At 36.7% G+C, this 27,972-nt stretch overlaps 1 protein-coding gene across 7 annotated transcripts; it reads left to right on the top strand.

The window, feature by feature from the left end:
• LOC5574237 (guanylate kinase) lies at positions 1 to 27,748 on the top strand. Of its 7 annotated transcripts, XM_021853077.1 has the most exons (6): positions 255 to 577; positions 652 to 737; positions 13,727 to 14,003; positions 14,067 to 14,293; positions 25,469 to 25,579; positions 26,904 to 27,748. In XM_021853077.1, the coding sequence occupies exons 2-6, from the start codon at positions 707 to 709 to the stop codon at positions 26,954 to 26,956; spliced, it is 699 nt and encodes a 232-aa protein (XP_021708769.1). In that variant the 5' UTR covers positions 255 to 577; positions 652 to 706; the 3' UTR covers positions 26,957 to 27,748. The 7 variants fall into 7 exon arrangements, with proteins under 7 accessions (XP_021708766.1, XP_021708767.1, XP_021708769.1 ...); XM_021853074.1 differs by lacking the exons at positions 255 to 577; positions 652 to 737 and adding an exon at positions 1 to 248; XM_001661237.2 differs by having other exon boundaries at positions 255 to 737.
• The last annotated feature ends 224 nt before the right edge of the window (positions 27,749 to 27,972 follow it).

The following is a 27,972-nucleotide window of genomic DNA, read 5'->3' as shown; positions in this document are numbered from 1 at the left end:
CGCATTCTCGCGACCCGACCGAAGTAGAAGGAAAATTTTTCACATCGATCAGTACCGACCAATTACTGATACCGGAAAGCCGGGCGAGTGGGATTCCATCCGTAGAAATTTTCCATTAATGTTACTCAACATCCTCAAACGGGTCACTATTCGGAACAGCAGTGCCAGTAGTCTACTGATTTGCCAAACTATCGTCGAAAGTGGTGCCGTGCAACAGCGTGCTACATCGTTCGGTGTATATACCAAAGGTAAACCCATAATTACCTGGAGATAGGATACCTGTGTGAAGTGCGTGTGAGAGAAAAATCACAAAACGTGCCAAGTTCCCTGTCACATCAAGTACTAACTACCTCAAGCATCGTACCAAAATTTGGATTAGTTATCTCGAACGGACAATCGTCTACTAACAAAACAGTGCTAAATTTTCAACAACTAAACAGCGCATTCATCTCCACTGACTGGATTCATTCTACATCCATTAAACTATCCTTAACTCGCATCGCAACGTCGAGATAATCGCCCTGTGTGTACTTGAGACATCTGCCTGTGACCGCCCACCAAGAAAGCGAGTGCAAGTGTGAGTGTTTGTGTTCTTTGTGCTTGCTCTACGTATCTTTCCCGTAATCGGAAACGCAATCTTTACCCGAGCAGCTAGGGAGAATTTTTGACAACTGATAACCATTCATCACCGCATCCTCCATTCACCATGCTTACACTAACAGTCGTGATTGCCAAGGGTGAGTCTGCGGTGTGACCTTGTCGCACCAGTTTTCTTTGTTCGCTCTTATTGTTGGGTACCGTTCCGCGAGTAGTACATTGCGCGAGTCATGTACTGATCTTGAACCGTAGGATAAGTTGTATTGTTGTTGTATGGTAGTTTGATGTAGTTGTATAGTAATGGTAGATTGCATGTGTCGTACACATCAGCACAACGTGGATGGTGAATAGCAAATGCTATATTCACCACTGGACGATTGTCGATGTATACCGGTGACTGAGAGTAACTGTAGTAGTGCGAGTATCGGAGCGTGCCTCTTTGATTGGGGCACGTTCTCGAGGCTTTTTTGTTTTGATCCGTTTCGTAGCGTATCTTTTTACTCACTTTACGACTTCCTCAGGGTTTTTGGCGCGTGCATTTGTAGATCATTGAACACTTTCTTTGACCAATCATATTCTGATTCGTTGCAAAGCCTTGGCTAAAAATAGCACAATTATTGCACTCAAATTGCTCGCACTACCAGATTTGTAACGGGTTTCGGTTACACTCTGGGTGGCATATTAGAACGTTCACACGTATAAAATGGATTAATATCTGGTGCGAATTTTGAGTATGATGGAAACCAACTGATTGCCTTACAGTTCAAAGTATGAAATGGATCAAAAACTAGTTATAGGCAAACTTCAGCGCTATTACCCTAAGTGTATTTTGAAAATACCGGCGTGGCGCCGGATTCGGTGAACGTCTAAATATAAATATTTGCTATCTATGGCCTACAACGATGGTTTCATTGAGCAGCTCATGTTTCGTTGATCAAAGTTGGATGACGATAAGGCTCTAGCAAGAATCGATGTTTTGTCAATACTTAAAAAACAGTTTTCTTTCGATTGATCAACAATTTCTAAACAGAACAATAAAACTTGTTAATGGATGACTAAATAGTCACTACGGAAAAGTGGAGGTTTTTGACCAGGAGATTGTCAATATTTCATCCAATATTCGAAATATACTTTAAATGGAGCCGCAGGCGAAAGATATGAAAACGGACATTAAAATTTTAGTGGGGACTTGGTATGCCTATGGTACAGAATAAATCATTATGGTGATGTAGCGTAGTTGTAATACAATAGTAATAAAAATAATAGCATAACGTTAGCTGGAACGTGTGGTTGACTATTTCCTTTTAACAACTTCCCATGATTTGAATCTTGCAATTCAAACTCACACTTGATCATTGTGAATTATTATGTTTTGAGTTCAACACCTATCAAAATTTATCGAAGAGCATATTTGAATATATGTCTTTAGATCCACATGTACCCAATAAGCTGTGATTAATCTTCTCCTTAATCCTCCTAAACAATCGTTGGACTCAAAACTTAGCAGAGCATAATAAAATGAACCTGAATAGATATCAACCATGATCCTTATCCTTTGAAAAATTAATGGTTAAGCCTGTAGATCTCAAAAACTCAAACAGGTGTTGAACTCAGAACTTGACTAAACAGATTTTAATGAGCCCGTAAACATTCACTGATCGTTGATTAGAGGTAGGTAAGTAGAACTAAGTGAATGATTCCATTTACGTGCCTCCAATTTATTACATACAGTGACTCAATCTCATTTTCGTACGGGGCACTGTTTTCATATCAAGTTGGTATAAATCTATTAAATGGTGCATGGACTTTGATATACTTTATCAATAATGAAGGTTATAGGTGTCATCTATTGTTTGGCAATGACAAACTGTATTCATTTGCTTAAATCTTTGGAACAATGGAAAAATATTGAGATTGTGTCTATAATTGACCCAATTCCATATTCGTACACCTAACGAAAAAGAAATATACAGCATTCAAAACTAATTTTTAATGGACTAGATGATTACTTAAGCTCTTCGTTGTGTTGTTCGGATGCAGTAGAATACATTTGGAAAATTTAAAAGCGGACATATTTGAAACTTAAGTAAATTTTAGAAAAATACCAGTTTTCCCATGTTTTTTGCTAAAATATTCGGTAAGTCGAACAATAAATTGCATTTTTTTCAACATCACTTCCTTAAGAATGATAACTGTGAATATTGCACAAGTTTCAAAAAATTATAATCAGTTTTAGAGTAGCTAGGAGTGGATATCGACAACTTATACTTTTGAATCTTAGGTAGTATAACATTTATAACAAATCCAAAATCAAAAATTTTAGTCAATTTCTTTATGTTTGGCTCCTTTATGTATATACATAATCCATAGTTAATGTTCCTATCAAAACATTGCGTAATTATCATTTTTAATTTACATTTTACTACCAAACATGATTATAGAGATTTAAAGAATAAATATTATTGCCATAACCGCAACACAAACGTTTTTTAAATGTTGAAAACAACAGGATATATTCTATTAAATAGTATATCAATGCTCTCTGCTCATTCAAGTTATTTTGTATTTTTCTTATAAAATCAATAAATTGCAAAAGAGGGTGCTATTTTGAATATAATTTGAATATTATTTCAAAGATAATTGAATATTACGATGACATCAATTATGTGGAGGTATGTACAGCGTTGTTTAGGGTACTTTATTGTAAAACGAAGTTCGTAGTTCAAATTATTTTTACAGACAAATTCAAAATTAACATTTACCTGTTGTTTAGAATGAAAATTTGGTTTACATTGATTAAATATATCATTTTAGAAGAGTTTTGAACTTATGGCACATCAATTTTCTGAACTCAAAAGGGATAAAAACTGTTTATGATTTCTGTAAACTATATATATTTCACCTAAATTTCTATCAGAGCTTACGAGTATAATCTATAGATTGGATGCAATGACAAAAATAAACGTTATTGTACGAATTATAGGATTTAATAGCAAAAATCATTGGAAAACTGGCATTTCTCATAACTTTACCTAAATTTCATATATGTCCACTAATAAATTGTCCAAATGTATTTCATTACATCTGAACATCATAATAAAGCATTTCAGTAATCAAATAGAGCTTCTAAATTTAGTTTTGAACGTTGTGCGTATGAATTTTGGTAGGTGTACGAATATGGAATTGGGTGAATTTTAGACATCAATTTAATACTTTTCTATTAATCCAAAGATGAATGTAAATGGAAACATTTTGTGATTGGCAAACAATAGATGACACCTGTTACCTTCAATGTGGATAAAGTATTTGTAGCTCAATACTTCATTTAATAGTTTTTTACTAACTTGATGTGGAAACAGTATCCTGTACGAATATGAAATTGGGCCACTGTAAACGGATATTTCAATGTAGGATGATTAGGGGCATAATGAACACACGGGGCGTAAACCACAATTCTCTATGAATATGCATAATATGACTTCATTTCGACTACAGACGTCATGTGATAGCTAAATTAGACAATCGACCAGCTATGTCTTTGGGTATTCTTTCAGTTCCTTAGCTATTTGGGACCTCCATAGAACCGGCCCCAAATAGCTTAATTTTATTTTCTTCTAAATGTACTGTCCGGAGGGAGGAACTGGCACGTTCAAAGCTAATGGCCCGATAAGCCAAATTGCAACACGAGCAATTCCAGCGCAACTTCATCGCTCGAAACGCTTTACAAGACTGACGTGTCATTCGTCTCGTCCTGTTTGCTTAGTTTTTCATTCACGGTTCGAACGGAACGTGTAAATTTATGTGACATATAAGATCGTTTCTTCTCAGTGAAAATACAAGTGAAAATATATATGTTCATACTATCTGTCATTCATCCATTTCACTCATTCCTTACTTCTAATTCCTAATTGATCATTCTTCATTCCACACTCCTCACTCATCGCTCCTCAGTCCTCATTACCCACTCCTCATTCCTCATTCCTCACTTCTCACTCCTTGTTTCTCATCTCTTATCCCTCATTTCTCATTCTCTACGCCTTACTTCTCATTCCTCATTCCTCATTTCTCATTCCTCATTCCTCAGGCTTCACACCTCACTCCTCATTCCTCATGCCTCACTCCTCATTCATCACTGGAATCATGGAAGGACTTAACTTATCAAACACATATCTGGAGCTCGATTTGAAATGGTCGTAAGTAACAAAAGCAAATAAGTTGTGTTTATTTCACCATTTAGTAGATTCAACTCAGCTCATTATGTGAGTAAAATATAATATTGATATTATATTTCTACAAAAATGAAAAAATGACACTTTGACGAACAAAACTAGGAACAGTAAAAATTTAAATTGTCGCTCATATTGAGCTGTTCGGTAAACCAATCCGCATGGTTATTAAATTAATTAACTCATTACGCGTGGTAAAGATGGACAAATTATGGGTGAAATTATGAACAAATCCACGTGCTCGGATGGGATTTGAACCCAGGACTCTTGTATGCTAGGCGAGCGCTTTAACAACTAAGCTACCGAGCCACTTGGTGACCCAATAACTGAGTTGGTTACAAGTTTAGAATTCAAATCCCCACAAAATTTAACCCATAATTTGTCCATCTTTACCACGCGTAATGAGTTGATTAAATTAAGTAAAAAATTGTTTATGGGTCCTATTGCGCATAAGGTCGAATGTAGCTAAATCCGACAAAAACGCGTATTCAACCTTCTGTCTTAAATCTTAAGTTTACAAAATGCCCCCAGAATCAAACTTTGGTTGCACTACTGACTACGCCGTTTATATTGAGATGGAGGTAAACAGCTGTTTTACACTTGGTGCTGTGTCGCTCCCTTGGAAATCAAGTTTTAGTGTTCCCGATCGTGGAAGACCTTAGGGAAAGGTTTAAGGAAACACTTGGTGACAATTCGCTCTCTTCGTTCAACTTTGTTTTAATCTTTGGAATGTGGCTCTCCGAGCATCACTGCAGAAGTACTAATGGCAATAAATACCTTCATGCAAAAAACTCCAGAAATTCTTAGAAAATCTCTATTTTTTTACCGTTGTCGTTGAACTTGTTCCTCAAAATCCATTCTTTCTATGTCGTCACAGGTCATCGTTCGATCCACTCCCTGCTAGTCAGCAGCAAAAACACCACAATGTTATGCAATTGAATGTCGAGGAAAAGATGATAAACGATTCTTACCAAAAACACCACGATTTCTACGGTGCAATAAAGCCAACGTTAGATATTACACTGCGGAACATTTGTTTTGTCTCAAGCACATAAATACCGTCATTTGCTTATTATAATTATAAGTATCACTGAGTTCGTTGCCTTTTCCAAAAATAGCATAGCACATCTAGTTTTTGAGGAATTCGCTATTGAACATGCATTATTTAAGGTGAAGATGAATCGAAGCCAAACCTCAAATTTTCAAGGGCACGGATCTGGAGAACCGAATACCCATTGAAGCTGAAAACTTAATCGATTGGTCACCACCAGCTAGTGATCAATCGATTAAGTTTTCAGCCTGAACGGATGTTCGGTTCTCCAGATTCGTGCTCTTGAAAATTTGAGGTTTGGCTTCGACATTGGCGTAAATAGGGAGGGGCCAGGGGGGGCCTGGCCCCCCCGAATCATGGGCTTGGCCCCCCCGAAAAAAAATAGAGAAGAAATGACAATATAGTTAAAACTAATTTTTAGAATCAAACATTATGATGCGTTAAATGCATTTTGAATATAAATTTCTGGATGATCATTGTTTGATAGGCAATAGCAATATATAATTTTAAAACGTCACATACTGCCATACTGTTTCCTTTTTGCCTTTTCCCGATATTGAAGTTTATTGAAGCATGTTTTAGAATTAGTAGAACTGGCTTGATCCATTTTTAGTGGTATTGTTAATTAGAAAACCAAAATCTCTTCATATTTTGAATGAAGCTGCGATATTTTGTGATCAATTATCTAAAACGGGGCCCAGATAGCCGTAGCGGTAAACGCGCAGTTATTCAGCATGACCATGCTGAGGGTCGTGGGTTCGAATCCCGCTGGTCGAGGATCTTTTCGTAAAGGAAATTTTCTCGATTCCCAGGGCATAGAGTATCTTCGTACCTGCCACACGATATAGGGTAAATCGCCAATTGTTGAACGGTAAAAATGCTCGCTAATTGTTGAACACGCCATAAGGAATACACGGGCTGTTTAACAATAGGCGACGTTTTTAGCCGTTCAACATTAGGCGACTTGCCCTACACATGCAAAAATGGTCAATCGGCAAAGAAAGCTTTCAGTTAATAACTGTGGAAGTGCTCATAAGAACACTAATCTGAGAAGCAGGCTTTGGTCCAGTTGGGACGTAACGCCAGAAAGAAGAAGAAGAATTATCTAGAACGAATCGTTGTTACTGGGAAATGTTTGTGTATGAGAGTTATGATAAAGTTCTACAAAAAAATCTCAAAAATAAACAATGGTGCGGCATGTAAACTTTAGTTTGTATACATTTTTCGCGAACTTTTAAATGTTTCATATTCAAATTTGTGAGTCATTAGATAAATTTGTCTCCGAGACGTCGGGAATAAATCTGAACTGCTGGTAAGTAGACGACAGTAGACGACAGTGAAGCAGTTGTATTCAAAAAGTTGTTGCAAAACTGTGAACATTGAAATCCCTTTACGTATAGTAAGATAGTGGTGGATTCGTACCAAACAACAACATTGAACCGTGTAAAGTCGTAGATGTCGCAACATTTTTTTTTCAATGTTATATTGACACCAATTTTCTGAAGTTTTTAGATTGAAAAGACAATAAAACCATGTTACTATTTGTTTCTGTAGAACAAACGTAAAACTTTGTTCATACTGAAGATTATTTTTAGACACGCTTTTAGTTCTGCTATAAGTGTTTATAATATGACGTTTTATTATTTATTTTTATTTATTTTTCCTACGCAACATTTTTTGGCGTCTTACGTAGGTTATATGGACATTACATCAATTATTTTTTTGTCTTTATTAACGAGATTTTTAGCCCTGGGCTAGTTCATCTCGAGACCAACAGATTTGCTACCAAGTCCAATGAAACAGCCGTTTGTTAGGTGACCTTTACTTACATCTTTGTCAATCTACTGTATAAAAACTAATTGTTTTCAAGCATGAGCTCATCTATTTTTCAGTAAATATGTATTTCGCAGTCGTACATTTATGTTTTAAGGCCGATCGGATTTATTTTTTGATTTTTAGCAGCTCAAAATTGAACATTACTAAAGAGAGTGGAGCAAAAGTGCGAGTGGACCAGATTCTTTTTAAGATTTCTAGCTCAATTCAAATCAATGCTTATAAATGCCACAGTGGTCATGAAAGAGACTTTCACTACAAATATCATAAGAATCGATTGAGATTTGGAAAAAAATATATTTTTTGGTCGAACTTTCATTGCATGGAATTAATAATGATCAAATCTCGCATAACTTATGATCTCGCCCTAAAAGCCATTGGTAACCATGTGTGTAGCTCGTTGTTTCGGATCATTTGAATAGATTTACACATTATTTAACAACTCTATGGTGAAAAAAGGATCATTCTCTACCTGCCGGTGGTGTTGGTTTGGATGCTTATTCATTCATTTGCTCAGAAACAACGATCTACACACGTAATTTCCAATGGCTTTTAGGGCGTTATCTCAGATTATGCGAGAAACCTACTTTGATACCTACATCATAAGAATACTGTGAGGTGTATTAGTTACTACATAATTGCTTGGAATCATTTATTGGCTCATAGTGTGGCAAAAGTTCTAATCAGCGGGGCAAAAGTTCGACCCATGTAAGCTCGCAAAGAAATTTACAAATTACCCCAAATTCATATATTATCTTCAAAATTAGCGAAATTGGTCCGATCGTGCGATAAAAGTCACCAACATTTCACATTTTCACTTAGTTTTGTAAAAAACTACTATTTTTGAGCTTTGGGCAATTTTATGATGAAAAATCTGTAAGTTATCTGTAAACATAAGTTTATGGCTGGCATAAAGTATGTCTGTCGTAAAAGTGTCGGTATTTTGTGTTTCGGCCAGCGAACTTTTGCCCCACAGGTGAAGCAAAAGTTCATTCAAGACAATCAACGAAATTATAGCAAATATTTTAAAGGCTTACTGTATAGTAATTTCTATTGTTCTATTGTTTTTATGAAAATTTGGATTATACCACTAATGTCGAACTATTGCCCTACCTTAGTCTGATTGGATATTAATAAATTCATGAACAAAATACCTTCCATCCTGTTTTCTTCAAACAACTGTTATGGTACAAATTTGCTGACGCCACCTTTTTTGAATACAAAAAAAAAACCTTCAATTCTTCAATATGGTACAGTAGCCAAGCAATTCTTCGGATTTAAAGTTTTTCACTCTAAATTTTGGTTTCGAGAGGTTTAGAGAAATGAATCGTTCGCTGAGCAACAATAATCCATATTTTCAAACTAGCAAGCGTTCTTTCAAAGGCTTGGTTTTTTTTACTTGTCGGCTTCAAGAGGTTATAATTTCACATTTATCTTGAACCTTAATTGAACTGATACATTTAAATCTTTATCTTGTTTTATAAATTTCCAAAAATTCTAGTTTAATTGGAAAGGTAAATCCTGATTATAGTCTGCTTTTAAATCCTTGTATTCTGTTCGAGATCTATTAGATTGGGTTTAATATGTCATCTTGGCAATATAAAACGAAAAAAATGATTTTTAAATACGATTACTATTTTTCCACAAAAGTGACATTCGGTAACTAAAAAAGTTGATCAATCGGTTTTGGACGATTTTCAGGTTTTGATCTACCTCTGTATGAAATTGCGCCACTATAATCGGTTCACAAATATTATCGAAACAAGCATTATTAAGTTATATAAATCCTTTACGATTTTTGTCTCTCATGAGAAGGGGCCGTGGCCCCCCTCATGTCTGATGGCTATTTACGCCCATGGGCTTCGATTCATCTTCACCTTAACGAATTTAGTCAACTTGCTTTCAAGTTGATTACATTGTATGGAGATTTATTTGCATAGTTTACCACAGAATTCAAACTTAATGTAATCAAGATTACTTTTCATCATAGTTCATAATACGTACGATGCTCAGAAGATATTACTTGAAGTTTTAGAAGAGTGTTGCTTCTAATGGGAAGTATGCACTTCAACAGAATAGTAAACGCCTATCTCAAAGCGTGGAAAGTTTCTTTGAAATGGTCAAGAATAGCATTTTTCTTTGATCGCAGTAAATACGCAGTTGAAAAGAAATGTCTATTCAAATGGAGCTCACTGGAGAAAATTTCTTGACCATTTCTTCCGAAGAAATTTTTACTTTTATTGAGCGGAACAGCAGACCTAGCTTATCCATATGAAAGAAACGAACGGCGGTTTATGCAGAAAAAAAAACGATTTAATCGTGCTCACAAGAAAAGGAATCGCCTGCCTCGATGCGTGGAAAATTTCTTCCCAGAATTGGTCCACAAAATCCCATTTCTCTGATCGCAACATGCAGTTGAGAAAAAATGTCATTTCAAAGGGGGCTCTCTGTAGGAAATTTCTTGACCCATTCAGTCAAGGAATTTCTTTACTTTTCTTGAGCGAAACAGCATTCTTAGCTTATAGATTGAGTCTTATTCTGCATGTTTGTTGAATTAGATTACTAAAAAGTTTGAGAAACCATAGTTAAAATTCCATGTAAACCTTGATGTTAACATTAGTAAAACCCGAATTTTATACAATTCCGGCGACCTTTAGTTTAAAACTGAGTTGTGCTGGAACATTTCTAAGCGCGGCATCAGATTTACCAACCTAAAATTTGTTATAGACACATAATTTGATAATTGATACACGCAGAAATGATATTTTTGTTACGCTGTGTTACAAATTGTAATAAAATTTCAAATGAGTTCGGCTCTGTTATACCTGATTGGCTTGGGCCTTTGCATAAACAAATAAGTAAACCAAAATTTAAGCAATTTTTGTTCGGGTTTTCACAGTATTCCTATGAAAAAACATTCACAATTTGTATTATAATGCAAAACTTCAATTCAACGGACTGCTTCAATTAAGAATTTGTTAACTCAAGCCAACTTTGAAACACGAAGAATTGTATCGAAAATACGTTTTCAGCTATACCGTTTTGATTCATATTACGTGTCATGTCTACCTATCTCAAGTGATATTCCTTATTACTCTGGTACCTTTTACTTGTTCGTACCTACGGCATTTCTGAGCTATAAATACTGGCTGTCGTAAGCACAGAAGAGAGACTTCCTGAACTGTGGACAGATTAACGTATTATTTTATTCTTTATTGACAGGATATAAAAACGGACACTTAAGGCCCCTGTGAAGTATAACCGATTGAAAAGCATATAAATTGAAACATATTGTATGATACCTGTGCGTTATCAGACTTTTGAAACACTCAACTTCCGAACGGTGGGCGAAGATTCGGATTCCAAAGATTGAATTACCTAAAATAAATAGAAATTAATGATCTTTCCATGATTCTTATTCCGGACACAACCTCACTTTTGCTTCATTTTACGGACACCTTGTTTCAAATTCCGGACAACTCACGAAACGAAGAACTTTAATAGTAAAATTATAAATAAACTCTCGCATTCGTAAAAGTAACGTCAAAACAAGTTGCGCATTATAAATTTTCATGGATTGCTATTTGAAATTCATATTAAAACGCGCCTGAAAGTTGGGAACTTTCAAACAGGAAATTTTGAAACATTTCAATTGAAACCTTTCCCATACAAAGTAGAGAGTCCGGAATTTGAATCAAAACGGTACCTGTAGTCATCCCGGCAAACTTCCTCTTGCCATCAAGTAGACTGTCGAAAAGTGCCATGAAACCTCTGAAACAAAATGATAAATTAGTTTCATCCCGCTGTTTCGACTATATTCCGGAGATTTTCCTATTTTTTTTCCTTACACGAAAACGTCTTTGGTAGAACCCCTGGATATATTCCCTTGTAAAACAATCATGTTAATCCGTTGACTCAAGCCAACTCGTGCTTACGAACACCAATCCATTTTTATTTATATAGGAGATACATATTTCAAACGACTACAAATAATTGTGAAAGGGCCTTTAGGACACTGAGCTGAGCTACAGCTAAGATCCTTGGGACATATAGCCAAAAAGGACAACACTTTATATTTGTAAATAAGGAATATTTTCTAAATGTTCGAACACCCGTGAAGAAACTATGAACAATACAGGCAAAATTTCTGAACACATTGCTAAAGTAATACTTGAGGTAATATAAAAAAATGATTTGAAAATTGAATTAAAAATGTCTCTCAAACTAAAAAAAAATCATAAAATTGATGCAACATTCATGATGGAATTCCTGGTTTTTTTTCTCAAATTCTATAGAAATTATTCCTCTAAGTCTACCATATGTTCCTCTGGGAATTCCGCTGTATTTGGCATGCAGAATTCTTCCAGAAATATCTTCAAGATTCTCACTACGAATTCGGGTATAAATTCCATTTCGCTCAAAGTTTCTTAAGCATCTTAAATTCACCAGCTACTGTAACGTTGAAACCTCCTCCATTCTAAATTCGGTCAAGAATGACGTCAGAACTACTTTCAAAAATCTGTTGGCAATTCCGCAAGAGATTTCATCTAGGATTTATCCAGTAACTTCTCTATGATGTGATCTTCAAGCTTCTTGGATAACTCCAGCATAAATTCATCCCATTTTTTGAAGCATTAAATACACTATAGCAATTGCTTGAACACTGCAAAGGATTTCTGCTGGATAATTTGAAGAATTTCTTCAAGGAATTCATCAAAAAGTAATCACCTTCATCCAGTAATCATCCTCATTCGTGTTTACGGCGTATCTCAATTTCGTTCCAACCCTGTTCGTTCGAATCCATGATCCGCTTTCTGGCGTAAAAAGGAATGAAAAATGGTTTTTGATAAATAGTCCATTCGAACGTAAACAACAACAGCGGCAAATATCATGCCATTAGGAAATTCCACTGAAAATTCGTTTGAAAATTTCGTTTAAAATTACACAGATTCTGCGCCGAAAACTCCACCTGGATTCCTTTTGCAACTTTCCGAGGATTTATATCAGAAATTTCTCTAGCAATGCATCGGCTAATTGTGGCGAATCTAAAAAATTATGGATTATATAATAAAAAAAACACGTAAAATATCTTGATATCTAGCTTGGTATTCAACAAAAAATCTTATCTTCATTTCACGTTGCATGTATGTGGCATCTTGGCAAAAACTGGCGCATCATCTCTCATCTTTACGTTACATCGTAAAACAACAATTAGCCAACATTTGTAATATCCATTCAATTACATGCACCAACAAATTCTAACATGATTACACTTTAACGCCATTAACATTGGTGCATCCCAGGAAAAAATGAATCGTCATTTCCAACCGCATGGACGGCTTTCGTCGAGTCGGCGCAGATCCTCACCGGTTGAACTGCGCCGACTCGTTCCACTCCAACTTCGTCGGATCGGCTAATTCTGTCGCGCAAGGTATCACCATTTTGAACCCTGCCAGTCAGTCTGTCCGCAGCATTCGTTGAAGCCGGTCCCTGAGAGAGCCGGAAGCTTATCCACCCAGCTCTTTGAGCCCCTGACAACGTGGTCTAGTTTTTCGCTACTGAGGATATTTTTACACTCAAGTCAGTTCGTCGTCATTCGGAGGAATTTGACCTGTTTATGGCAATAAGCGCAGAACACTTTTTCTAGTACAAGGAGGGGTGGAAAAATTAGTCATTTGGTGTTGTAGAATCTAGACGGTAAATAAGACATAATTGTACGTTTTCCTTGCACTTCGATTCATTTGGGTGATTGACGTCCGGTCGCCTGATCTGGCAAAAGGACAAACGAACTACAGTGAAATTGCGTGTTGGAAAGTGCTTTTCTCCGTTTCCTTAAGTGTGTACATTTAGAGTACGACAGCTACTTGCATGCTTTCACTAGCTAGAGCAGTTTATTTCACAACTAATGGTGCTTCAGTTCGGACGTTTAATCGGTGTTTTGGTGTAATTGTTAAGCGCCCCAATAGGCCAGTTGAGAACTTTGAAAGACTTATACGGTGTTTCGTTTCGCCCTCGAAAGCATTTTCGCAACTTTCCGGAATGGTTAAGCAAGGTCCACGTCCGCTCGTAATCTGCGGCCCGTCCGGGTCCGGCAAGAGCACCCTGCTGAAGAAGCTGTTCAAGGAATTCCCCGAAACGTTTGGATTCAGCGTGTCGCACACCACCCGAAAGCCAAGACCCGGAGAGGAGAACGGCGTGCACTATCACTTTGTCTCTGTGGAAGAAATGCAGGCCGCCATCGAAAACGGAGAGTTCATCGAAACTGCCGTTTTTAGTGGGAACATGTATGGCACGAGGTGAGTCTTTAATCGAAGCATGATTATTCTGAACGCATTTTTAATATTCTGATTTTTTTATAGTAAAAAAGCAGTGGAAAATGTGCAACAACAGGGTAAGGTGTGCGTGTTGGACATCGAAATCGAAGGAGTCAAACAGGTGCGCAATTCCGATCGGTTAAACCCGCTGCTGGTGTTTGTCAATCCTCCCTCGGTGGCGGAACTCGAGCGCAGACTTCGCGGTCGTCAGACTGAGACAGAGGAGAGCTTACAGAAGCGTCTGAATACGGCGCGGGTTGAAATTGAGTATGGTAAGTGAAAAATGAAGAAGGAATTATTAGAAATATTTAATTTATGGGAATATGTTTGGTATAAATATATAATGAGTATTACAATTTGAATGGGAATATTTTACTAAGCATAAATGGAGACGAACCAGCCACCGGCTGAAAATCTCGATAAAAAAGATAATAATAATAACTAAGCATAAAAAGTTATTTATTCCAGTTCAATCAAGATGCTAGAGTGATTAAGAGTGATCCATTGAGTAAACTTGGTGCAAATTAGCCATGAGTCATGTGTTCTTTTTTGCGTTTTACTTGTACCACAGTGTCATTTCAAATGCAAAGCAATACGTTTGATCCAGCTACTTTATTCAAGAACACCTAATAATTGAATGTGGACTTTAAATACTGGCCGGATTATTAAATGATTATAATAATGTAGCAAGGCGTATGTAATAACTGTAACATTGTAATAGCCAGATAACCGAATTGTTTAAATTTATACTGCAATATCTATGTAGTCAGTTTTCGATACAAAGGGTCAAAATCGTATGTACCCATTCATAACCCATAAGGAGAAACACTTGCATTAATCCCTCTGTAGGGGAAAGAAAATTTACTTCCAGAAGGAAATTTTCACGAACAATCGTGAAGTAAAATCCTTGACTGACAAAATGATCCTAATGATAGAGTCCCAAGCTACTTTTCCAAATTTGGCTTGCCCTGATGGTCTCTGTCATGCAAAATAAAATATAATACGTTCAAGTATGTTCCAAAATATTTTACTGTTTTTGAAAAGTTGGCATGTAAAAATGGCACTATAGAGTCTGACTGAAATTTTGCATAAAAGTGACTTAACTTCAGCAGCTAATCATTTGAAAAAGGCAAGTTTAACCAAACAGTTTCTAAGTACGATACTGATGTTGATTTGTTTCAAAATTTTTGAACGCGTTCGATAAAAATATTTGGCGTATTTTATATCTACACCAGTTTTATCGGTAACAACAGAACATTGAAAAAAAGTGGAATGTTTATTTTTTTCCCAAATACACTTACACACATTCCAACCAGTATTACGAATACAAACATGCAATTTTCGCTCGGCACACATCGTTAGAATCCCAATATTATGCCACTAATCGCTAGTAGGGTAGGTGTACCAGTTATGCACATAGTGGTTCCCTATTTCGCCATACGTAATTACTTTTATGTCTTCAAATTTTGAAAATTTTTGTGTGTTGTAGTCAGGCATTGCAATCTCATCTGATGAATAAGATCATCTTCGGATAATGGAAAGATATTATCTGTAATCCAAGAGCGCTCTGGAATGATATCATCTTTCAATCCTGAGCATTAAAAGATAATCTGGACAGCTGCTTGGTGGTTTGGCACAAATTACCTTCCTTACTAAGGCTGTGAACCGTTTCACCGATTCGTTTAACTTTTAGTTAAAATTTGACAGCTCGATAGTTATTTCCCCTCCGGTTAAAATTAACCCAGCTCTGGAGCATGGTTAAACTTGACAGTTCGGAAGTTATTTTCTGCTCCCGTGAATTTGAGAATAGCTGTGTTCAACGAGCTGCTCGAACTTGGTTGCAACCACTTGCGAGTCAGCTTTTGGTGTTCATTGAGCCACTCCAACCTACTTCGAGTCGCTCGGGTTTGTGTTCATTGAGCCGAGTCCAACCAACTCCGAGTCGCTCGAAACAGGTTGGAAGCTAGAGTCCGAGCTAGTTCAACCAGCTCGCAGTAGCTCGTGTTTTTGACGTTTAAAACGTAAACATTGAGAAAAAAAGCAAAATTCCGAAGCGATACGGATTGTTAAGTGCGCGAATTTTTTTTTCACGTGGAATTCCGGTAAATTAGTAAAAAGAGTAAAAAGAGCGTTCATTGAGAAAGCAGCTTGGAGTTGCTCGAAGTAGCTTTGACAGTTATTTGTTGACAAAAAATACGAGCTAGTACAACCAACCCCGTGCAAGTTCGATCAAAGTCATTGAACACAGCTAATAACTAACTATCTGTCAACTTTGTTCTGAAATAACTACTCGACTGTCAAAGCTCAAATGGGTCGACTTCGATGTTCAATTTAACCATTTGAGGGGAAAATAACTATTGAAGTGTCAAATTTTAACTAATAGTTAATCGAACTGGTGAAACGGTTCACAGCCTAACTGTTCTTATTATGCTTCATTTTCCTGTTCATTTCCTTTACAGAATTAACAACGTGTGACTGGAGAGCAGTTTTGGAAAATATCGTCGTGTTCGGAAATCAAGAGTGGCAAAAAATAGTCTTAGAATAATGAACAATTGTGGTCAGCCTTTGAATTTTCAAGCAACGAAAACTGAAATTTCTGGAATTTATAGTTTGAACAACAATGTCGGGGGTCCGATAGATTTAGCTCACGGTTTCGCGCGTGTTTTCGTCGCTGGAGTTTTTTTTTGTTTTTCCTGCTTTGGAGCGTCTTGCTGGGTAGTGCTCCGTGAAGCCCAAGCAGGACAGTTCGGTTTGCGTCGTCCGATAGATTTAGCTCACGGTTTCCCGCATGTTTTCGTCGCCGGAGATTTTTTTTTCCTGTTTTGGAGCGTTTTTTTTTTTTTTTTTTAATTTCTTTATTAGTATCATTCCAAACATTACATTCATTATTTCTTATATCTAGGTGTTCTGTGTTATTAGACAACACTATCATCCTAATTTGGTAAAACAAATCTAAGATTTTATTAACATTTTGTTAACAACATATTACATTTCATTTGCCGTAGCAGTTCAGATTTTTTACAGGTGAGTTGATTTCACCTGCTTATAAGAGAAAAAAAAAATTTTTTTAGTATACTTAACCTAACTTAACCTAAACATATAACGCATTAATCGTGGCAATAGAAGATTGTAACGATTTTTGCCTGAAATTATTGATTATTTTATTTGACATTTGTTCCAATGTTTCAACATTGGATATCCTATGTAACTCATTGGTACTATACCAGGGAGGAAGCCTCAGAATCATTTTCAAAATTTTATTTTGAATTCTCTGCAGAGCTTTCTTCCTGGTATTACAACAGCTAGTCCATATTGGTACAGCATACAACATGGCTGGCCTGAAAATTTGTTTGAATATCAAAAGCTTGTTCTTAAGACAAAGTTTTGATTTTCTATTAATAAGGGGATAGAGACATTTTACATATTTGTTACATTTGGCTTGAATGCCCTCAATGTGATTTTTGAAAGTTAAATTCTTATCTAGCATGAGTCCTAGATACTTAACTTCATCTGACCAATTTATTGGAACCCCTCTCATCGTGACAACATGTCTACTTGAAGGTTTCAAATAAAGAGCTTTTGGTTTATGTGGGAATATTATTAGTTGAGTTTTGGAAGCATTAGGAGAAATCTTCCATTTTTGCAAGTATGAAGAAAAAATATCCAAACTTTTTTGCAATCGACTACAGATGACACGCAGGCTTCGTCCTTTGGCGGAGAGGCCTGTGTCATCCGCAAACAAAGATTTTTGACATCCCTGAGGTAACTCAGGTAAGTCATATGTGAAAATATTGTATAATATTGGTCCCAAAATGCTGCCTTGGGGAACACCAGCTCTTACAGGAAGTCTTTCAGATCTGGAGTTCTGATAATTAACCTGAAGTGTACGATTTGACAGATAACTTTGAATTATTCTAACAATGTATGTTGGAAAATTAAATTTTTTCAATTTTACAATCAAACCTTCATGCCAAACACTGTCAAATGCTTTTTCTATGTCTAGAAGAGCAAGACCAGTAGAGTAGCCTTCAGATTTGTTGGAACGAATCAAATTTGTTACACGTAAAAGTTGATGAGTGGTCGAATGTCCATGGCGGAATCCGAACTGTTCATTGGCAAAAATTGAATTTTCGTTTGATGTGGGCCATCATTCTGTTCAAAATAACCTTTTCAAAAAGTTTACTGATGGAGGAAAGCAAACTGATTGGACGATAGCTAGAAGCTTCTGCAGGATTTTTGTCTGGTTTTAAAATTGGAACAACCTTAGCATTTTTCCATTTGTCAGGAAAATATGCTAATTGAAAACATTTGTTAAATATATCAACTAAAAATGATAAGCTACTTTCTGGAAGATTCTTGATGAGGATGTAAAAAATTCCATCATCGCCAGGAGCTTTCATATTTTTGAATTTTTTAATAATAGTTCTCACTTCTTCCAAATCAGTCTCCCAGGCATTTTCGAAAACGTTCTCTTGATTGAGAATATTTTCGAACTCCTGAGTAACTTCATTTTCAATTGGACTAGTAAGTCCTAAATTAAAATTGTGCGCACTTTCAAACTGCATAGCAAGTTTTTGAGCTTTTTCGCTATTAGTTAGTAATAATTTGTTTTCCTCTTTCAATGCCGGTATTGGCTTCTGAGGTTTTTTCAAGATTTTAGATAATTTCCAAAAGGGCTTAGAGCCGGGGTCCAATTGAGAAATTTTATTTTCAAAATTTTTGTTTCTTAAATCTGCAAAACGTTTCTTGATTTCTTTCTGCAAATCCTGCCATATAATTTTCATAGCAGGATCACGAGTGCGTTGAAATTGCCTTCTCCTCACGTTTTTAAGACGGATCAAGAGTTTAAGATCATCGTCTATAATCACGGATTCAAATTTTACTTCACATTTTGGAATTGCAATATTCCTGGCTTCAACAATGGAATTTGTTAAAGTTTCAAGAGCATTGTCAATATCAATTTTAGTTTCTAAAGATATGTTAACATCAAGATTAGAGTCAACATACGTTTTATATATATTCCAGTCGGCTCGTAAATAATTGAAAGTGGAGCTGATAGGATTGAGAATCGCTTCTTGGGATATTTGAAATGTAACAGGGACATGATCAGAATCAAAATCAGCATGAGTAACTAATTGGCTACAAAGATGACTAGAGTCGGTTAAGACCAAGTCAATCGTAGATGGATTTCTAGAAGAGGAAAAACATGTAGGGCTATCAGGGTATTGAATTGAGAAATATCCTGAAGAGCACTCATCAAATAAAATTCTGCCGTTGGAATTACTTTGAGAATTATTCCATGACCGATGTTTGGCATTAAAGTCACCAATGACAAAAAAATTTGACTTATTGCGAGTCAATTTACGCAAGTCAGTTTGAAGCCAATTAACTTGCTGTCCAGAGCATTGAAAAGGCAAATAGGCAGCTATGAAAGTATATTTACCAAACTGTGTTTCAACAGAAACACCTAAAGTTTCAAAAACTTTAGTTTCAAATGACGAAAACAGTTGATGTTTTATACGCCTATGAATGATGATTGCAACTCCCCCACATGCCCCATCAAGTCGATCATTACGATAAACAAAAAAGTTAGGATCTTTTTTAAGTTTGGATCCAGGTTTTAAATAAGTTTCGGTAATAACTGCTATATGCACGTTATTAGCTGTAAGAAAATTAAACAGCTCGTCCTCTTTACCATTCAGAGAACGAGCATTCCAATTTAAAATATTTAAATTATTATTTGGATCCATTAGAAAAACGTAATCCAATAACAATTTGATTTGTAAATTTTACACCTACTTGGACTGCTTCAGTCATAGTGGTGGCTTTGAACATTGCATCAATCATTAGATTCAATTGTTCAGTTAGAAAATTAAAATCAGAGGCAGACATATCATCTGATGATTTCCCATTGGAATTTTCGGTAGACGAAGAAGCGGGGTAGGAGTTACCTGTGGCGGTAGGGTTTTTTCCATTTGATTTGAAACAAGTAGAATGGGTACTCATGGAACGAACAGGGGAAGAGTTCAAATTACCTGCAACGATATCGGCAAAGGATTTACCGTGGGTAGATACTTTCGAAATTGAAAGATTCGAACGGCTACCCGACGGATTAAAATTTGTTTGTGAATGAGCATGATTATGATCTTCCTGGTGGGTATGATTCCTAATCAAGCGATCGTTAACTGAAAAATGAGCATTGTTCGATACTCTACCAGGCAAATTCCGGAAACGACCGTTATCGTAACGGATATTATCCTTCATCTGCTTGGCACGAGCCTCAACGACTCTTTTGCGTGAAATGCATTCCCAAAAGTTAGCTTTGTGAGGGCCCTTGCAATTGGCGCATTGAAACTTTCTGGTATCTTCTTTCACAGGACAGTCGTCCTTAGCGTGAGAAGAACCTCCGCAAATCATGCATTTAGCATCCATGCGACAATTTTTTGTACCATGACCCCACTTTTGGCACCGACGGCACTGAGTGGGGTTCTGGTAATTTCCTCCAGGTTTCTGGAAATGTTCCCACGTCACACGGACATCGAACATAAGTTTAGCTTTTTCTAAAGCTTTAATATTATTTAGTTCTTTTTTGTTAAAGTGAACTAAATAATATTCTTGAGAAAGCCCTTTCCGAACAATGCCAGATTGGGTTCTCTTTTTCATAATGATTACTTGGACTGGGGAAAATCCAAGTAAATCATTTATTCCATTTTTGATCTCTTCAGGTGACTTATAGTCACTTGAGAGACCTTTCAAGACGACTTTGAACAAACGTTCAGTTTTGTCGTCATAAGTAAAAAATTTGTGCTTCTTCTCTTCAAGATATCTGAGAAGAAGTTCACGATCTTTAAGAGTTTCCGGCAAAACGCGACAGTCTCCTTTCTTTGCGATTTGGAAGGAAACCTTGATTCCCCTAATGGAGTTCAAGATCTCCTGCCTAAATCCCCCAAATTCGGAACAACTGACCACGATAGGCGGCACTCTTTGCTTCCTCACTTGAATCAAAGAGCCTGGGCTAGAGGCTGCTTCGATTTGGTGTTCGGAAAATTTGTCTAGAGCATCGAACTGATTGCTCATTTCAATACAATTATTCATTTCACCCTTGGAAGAAACTTCGCATTCCGGGGAAGCGTCCTTTCTTCCATTCTTGCCACGTGTAGTAACAGTTTTAAAACCCACTTTTTTGGAAGGAAGTAGTGAATTCAGAGATTCACCCTTCCTTTTGTTAGTTGTTGATACCATGTTTAGTTAATAAACGAGAAAGACGTGACCTTCGAGAGGTTTCTTCCCTAGACGGTGTCCAAGAAGGATTACCACCGCTAGCTTTCGCCAACGGGTCCAACGAAAAATCGAAGGCACGGGTCCAAACAAGGATCGTAAAGGGATCAATAGTAGAAAAAATAGTACTGAAAAGTACTGTTTAAGTAGCACTGAAAAGTACCGTTTTTAATTTTAGCACTGAAAAGTACTGTTTGTGTAGCACTGAAAAGTACTGTTTTATTGCTTTAGGTAGTTTTTAAGAAAACTTCCAAGAGCAGAGAGAATTCGTGTACGCACAGCACGAAGGTACGATGCGCACTGTTGTTTTGGAGCGTCTTACTGGTTAGTGCTTCGTGAAGCCCAAGCAGGACAGTTTTTACATTCAGAGATGGAATAGTGAAAAGTGAAAAATGAAAAAGTGATTTGTTTGATTTGTGTCCTCAGTACTGTTGGTTTTTGGCTGCCCTAAGTTCACCGAACCATCCGGAAGTGACAGGCAGCACATAAATTTAGAGAATCAATCCGGTGAGTTTGCTCCAGTATGATACTTTTTCTTTTGTGAGCCTTCCGGATCGTTTTTGTCCGCGTCGTGGAACTTCTGATCGTTTCTTGAACGGAAAATGTTATTTTCGGAGTTTGATAATTATGTTCAGATTGCGCATTCTGTCTGGGCGGGTGTTACGCAACTAACAATCGCTTGTGGATGCTTTTTAACCGTTCGATGACCCTGGAGGGATCGATTCTGCTTTTCGTATAATTTTGAGCAGAAAAACCGACTGTGTTATCCTAGGGTGTTTAGTTCGAACTAGTGATCCTTTATAAGAGAGATACGCGGAAGCTGACATTTCTGTCAAAGTGTGAGCCAATCGAGCAGCGAGAGCTGTCAAAGCGTGAGCCAAACGAACATGCGTTATGTTTGTTTTGAACTTTTCTTAAGGAGTAATGTAATCCGCTTGAAATTATTCCGGTGAAAGTTGTTTTGCATAGAGCAAAAAATATGAAATATTTACTTCTTTTGAATGTTTGTCAATGCGATATTTAGTTAGTATTTTTTTCTGCTGTTTATAAGTTTGGAAATGTAGCTCAAAGATCTATAACGAAACAAAATACACTTTTTAGCAATGAGAAAGTCATGTCCGTGTTATAATATTATTATCGACGCCGAGCAAACTCAGCACTGCTGGTCTGTTGCCAAATCATTTCAGTTTTCTTCCGCTAATCTCTCATATAAAGGATCACTAGTTCGAACGCGCTTCCTTTCGTTTTTCGATTATCTTAAAGTACAATACCACCCAGTACAGTTTTTCAATGGGCACAGTACAGTTTTTCAATAGGCGTGTTTTTTTTACGCGTATCGTTATTTTATACAATCCGATGACCCTGGAGGGATCGGTTTTGCTTTTTACTGGTTATTGAGCAAAAATATTACTGCACAATCGACAATTCGCGAAATACTATTTATACTATAAATAAGCTATTGTTTTCTCTTTTGATTGCCGGCATTCAAAAGATTAATTTGAAAACGCTTAAACAACAAATATTTACGATCTATCGCCAGCTTTCTAGGCGAATCCTGACAATATACCTTCCCCAACCTCCAACTCCGTAGCACTTATGAGGGTGTCGCTGAGTCGGTGGCCTCTCATTAAGTAAGTGCTACATCAACATTTCCTTCCCCTATCCCAAGTTACGGTAAAGATGGGCGTGGCCGGGAATAGCGATATTCATGCTTTTAGTATTCTTGTTTATGATTTGAACAAGGTATACTCCCCTGCCTTGTTCTTGAAAGTAGTCTGGATGAGATTATTAAAAAGAAACATGAATGTTGCTAGTATCCAATCTACGAAGTATACCGTAACTACGCTAACGCTAACGCTGAACAACAATGTCGGGCTTGCATTATTGTTCTTGTAAAATAATAGTATTTCAGAGAATAAAAGGCATAATGTTTTGGCATAGAGTTACTATGTAAGTTCTCTTGAATTTGTTTTTCTGAATACCTACTATTTAATTGGATTAACAATCGGCCCTTAGTGATTGGTTGAGTTTTGAGCTGTAAATATATATATTTTTTGTTGGCAAAATATGGCTTATTTACAAAGCTTTAATTCCTCAACTCCCCATTGTGCATTTCCGTCAAAAATCAAACATTTTTATGATTATCTTAGCAATCTGTTATAGAATCGTCATCGTTATTGGTTTTTGATATACACGACGGGAGAATCGTAGGGTTGTCTTTTGTTCATTAATTGACATACTAGAAGTTACTCGAAATTAGAGTGTTTTTTCCACCCCTAACACCCCATTTTACGTTACAAACAACTTGTACATAAGTGAATGTAAAAAGAATATTTGAATTTTACGAAAACCCATGATTTCGCTTTTTTGAAGGAAACCGCCAGGAAATAACATTCGTTATTAATTCGATTGTTTTTAAGCATATTTCAGCAGGAGACATCTCGGGAAGAATATTTTTGGAGATTATCCCAGAAAATCATGCATCATATTATTCTTGCAGTTCGGAGAAATTTTTCCAATGATAATTTTAAGAATTTATCCACAGAACAGAAAATTCCCACAAAGATCAACAAATTCCTTCAAATGTCCTGCAGGAGTTAACATGTACCTAATTCCCTAAGTATGTTTTGAATTTTTCTGGAATGATCTCTAAAGAAATTCCTGCAGTGTTCTTAGTATTTATCTTTTGGATTGAAGCCTTTAAGAAATTCTGTTAGATAGTATTGGAGGAAATCCTTGTGAAGTCCGTTGATGATATCTGGGATAAATCCACGAAGAATTCCAAAAAAAATCTGGAATTTTTTGTTGAACATATTTGGAAAATTCTTCTTGAAAATTCCTCAACAAATCTCTTTATAAATTCATGGAGAAATGCTTAGATAAGATCTTGTTGAGCTCTTTAAGAATTTTTAAACAAACATCTGTTTTAGCATAGCATAGCATAGACTGACTGTACATGTTAATGGTTGCTATTCCGTGATAGATCGGAACTGGTAAGAATTGCACTACGATCCAAATGAATAAGGGATGGGAGCTTCCGCTTTCTCTCGGAGTGCAATTTTAGCAGATCTAATATTATTGGTCAATAACGGCGCCGGCCAAGTCCTTACAGTCAGTTGGCATGGGGAAGGAATGTTAGGGTGTAATGATTGTTGCTTCTAGAGACCGAGAATACCTCTGCATCTCCACAATCACCACGGGATGGGTGTTTATTAGTGAGGGAGGAAAAGATCTGAGAGTCACCTCTGGTCGATGATGCGATCCATGGACAAGGGGGAAATATACGACTTATATTTAAAGCTAGTTTTGTATTTTTGTCTCAAGAAGTAGAAGCTTTGGGAGTGCTTCGTGAGGCCCAAGCAGGACAGTTCGGTTTTGCGTCGCCCGGTCGATTTTGCTCACGATTTCGCGCGTTTTCGTCGCCGGAGATTTTTTTTTCCTGTTTTGGAGCGTCTTGCTGGGTAGTGCTTCGTGAGGCCCAAGCAGGACAGTTCGGTTTTGCGTCGTCCGATCGATTTTGGTCGTTTTTGATATACACGACGGGAGAATCGTAGGGTTGTCTTTTGTTCATTAATTGACATACTAGAAGTTACTCGAAATTAGAGTAAGAACAGAAAATTCCCACAAAGATCAACAAATTCCTTCAAATGTCCTGCAGGAGTTAACATGTACCTAATTCCCTAAGTATGTTTTGAATTTTTCTGAAATGATCTCTAAAGAAATTTCTGTAGTGTTCTTAGTATTTATCTTTTGGATTAAAGCCTGTTAGATAGTATTGGAGGAAATCCTTGTGAAGTCCGTTGATGATATCTGGGATAAATCCATGAAGAATTCCCAAAAAACAAATCTGGAATTTGTTGTTGAACATATTTGGAAAATTCTTCTAGAAAATTCCTCAACAAATCTCATTATAAATTCATGGAGAAATGCTTAGAGAAGATCTTGTTGAGCTCTTTAAGAATTTTTAAACAAACATCTGTTTTAGTGTGCAAAGTGGATAGGTAAAACTACAGGACAAAGAAGAAAGGGTGACAATATTCGCATAGCACATTTATTTGCATCGAATGGTGGACTAATGAACTTTATGAAACAATTGCGTCAAAAGACCCCGTCAAACAAAATTTCTAGAGTATTTTGATAGATTCCAACATACATCTTCCATCTTCCAGGTTCCACTCCGGGCAACTTCGACATCGTGGTCCACAATAACAACTTGAAGCAAGCGTACGCCGATCTGCGGGACTTCATCGTCCGGGAGCTGGAAACCCAACAGAATCAAGGTATCAACGTCAGTTTGATCCGTGTGGCCATGAATGAAGACTAAACCCGTTTTGCTTCCCCCTTTGCTGTTTGATGATTGTTGAGTGCATTTATCCCGCTGCCGGCAGGATCCGCCAGAACGACGGAACGTCGATTTTCTCCCACTTTTAACTAACCCTAAACTTACATTTACGCAAAGAAAGTTGAAACCATTTCCCTCTAATGTCGAAACAGTACCTAACTATGATTGTATTTTGTAACGTGCATCATTCCACTTTTTACGAAAGATTGTAACTTCTATGGAATAATTCAACCATGGTGCTAAGAATCTAGTTCAACAGTTTTTCTCGCATCAGGACGACGTGGTAATACCATTTCGATAAGAATTGATATGATGATTAGGCATTGATATTAGACATTACGCGGTCTCGGGTTCAGTGAGATCAATTAGATTAAGTGTTTAGAGCAATATAGTTCGATCGAATTTATATTTTCAATCAATAAGGCAGTAGCTTTTACTATTTTCCATTTTTTGTTGCTGGTATCTAAACATTCCGTTTGCATTTTGTTTTAATACTTTCTTTTTAGAAGTCAGTTTCACCTTACTTTACTTTCCTAACACTCTGACGTTAACTCAAAATAACTGTGCGAGCGATATAATGAGAGCTGAGGTGTTTTTTGTGCTAACTGGCATTTATAGTAATGGCATTTCACGTGCGTACTTTGCTGCTGGTTGCTTCCCTCAAGATGCAACCGATGATCCTGAAACAACTATTGCTCCGTCAACAGTCGGTGAAATTGCTAACCATTACCCCTCTATTTACACTAATAACCATTCAATTTGCAAGCATTCCGCTAATTCTGATTACCACCTCTGCTGTAATGATGCTGGATGATTTCTGTAAATAATGCTTGTTAATCTCTGCAATACGACAGCCAGACAACGGTCATGGATTTAACCCTTTCATGTCTTCAATATGAGAACTAGTTGATCAAAAATGATGTCGAAATAATCGAATCACATATACGGGGATTGAAAGGGTCAAACCGCAAGCTACGTCTTTACAAGTTGAGCAGTCCGTTGAAAATTTGCTGTTGGTGCTACATTCATTTAGTGCTGTTGGAATGCAATCAATTAATTGCTTTAATTACAGGGCAGCCAATTGCCAGTTTGCTTTTTACACCTTCATTTACCTAAGTTTCTCTTCTTTTTTTCTTTCTTTCGTTTCTCTCTGTACACTTACAAACACTATCATTACTGAATGTTGGTCGATCGGATATTGATGGCTACTGCCACGCGCTTCCACATTTCCTCTCATTCGTTATTATCGATTACAACAACAGACAACTTCTTCATATCTTCCATAATCACAGGATATAAAGGCTATGAAGTGTAAACGCCTCATTAGCCCTTCCTTCAAATTGCCCCTCGAGAAATGGGGGCGGATGGCACGTGCACTCCAAGGACGTCAATCCCTATAATTTATGCCAATATTGCTTTTCGTGTAACACACATTCATGTACACACCCACAAAACCCTTTACATGCCCCCTATTTAGCTCTTTAGTGGACGTAGAATTCTGAGAACTAAGATAGTGATCAAACCTGCACTGATGAACTACTGTCAAACACTGCTTCGAACGTGAAAGCACTTGGAGTATCTGCAAGGGCAAAGTACGAAGATAGTTAAGATTACGAAGCTTAGTTGCTTTCGTTGTAATTCTTAATTTGAGGTTTTGTACGCCCCACTTGTACGCTTTTTAATGTGCTATTCTACCCCACTATCACTATTAATGTAACGGTGAAGCTTTTATTTGTAAACCAAATGACGAAACAATACACCGAAGGAAAGCAGTTAGTATTACGGAACCTGACGCCAAGGACAAAATTCCAACCGCCGTGGTTGTTTACCTGTCAATCTGATATGTCATATTATCATTAGGTTTTACTTTTCCGATGAATTTTTTGTACCACTTTACACAATTATAATACTATAGAATGCAAACATATTCAAATTGATCCGATCTAGTTTTAAGTGTTGTAGGTCGTAGAAATGAATGTCGTCGTCTTCGTTGTTCTGTAGCAACGAGATGAAAAGGATACAAATCCAGTCTGAAAGCATGATTATTGATATGAGTTAAATGAAATAAATGATTATATGCTTCTAGATAATGTTAGACAATGCATGATTGTACGTGTTTTTTATTTAGTGTGACAATATCATCTACCTTGATTATATCGGAAATAACCCAATATTCGAAACAACGAAAAACTTGAAGGGTCTTTGTGATTAAAACAAAGTTTAGCTTAATTGAAAATGTAGTTTAACCCAACTGCAACCCTCACCAGTATACAAACATGAATGTCTATTTGTTGTAATGCTAAACAATTGTTGGCGAAATCTGTTGACCCT

Source organism: Aedes aegypti, chromosome 3, assembly GCF_002204515.2.
Source record: "Aedes aegypti strain LVP_AGWG chromosome 3, AaegL5.0 Primary Assembly, whole genome shotgun sequence".
Taxonomy (NCBI): Eukaryota; Metazoa; Arthropoda; class Insecta; order Diptera; family Culicidae; genus Aedes; species Aedes aegypti.
The sequence above is the reverse complement of the archived record's forward strand: the minus strand, read 5'-3'. Positions and strand labels throughout refer to the sequence as shown.

Excerpts from the sequence above, each read along its gene's own strand:
- LOC5574237 (XM_021853078.1), top strand. The coding sequence starts at position 13,576 with ATGCTTTCACTAGCTAGAGCAGTTTATTTCACAACTAATGGTGCTTCA. Across the intron at positions 14,294-25,468 it reads GCGGGTTGAAATTGAGTATG|GTTCCACTCCGGGCAACTTC; the intron begins GTAAGTGAAAAA and ends TCCATCTTCCAG. Across the intron at positions 25,580-26,903 it reads GGAAACCCAACAGAATCAAG|ACAACTTCTTCATATCTTCC; the intron begins GTATCAACGTCA and ends TTACAACAACAG.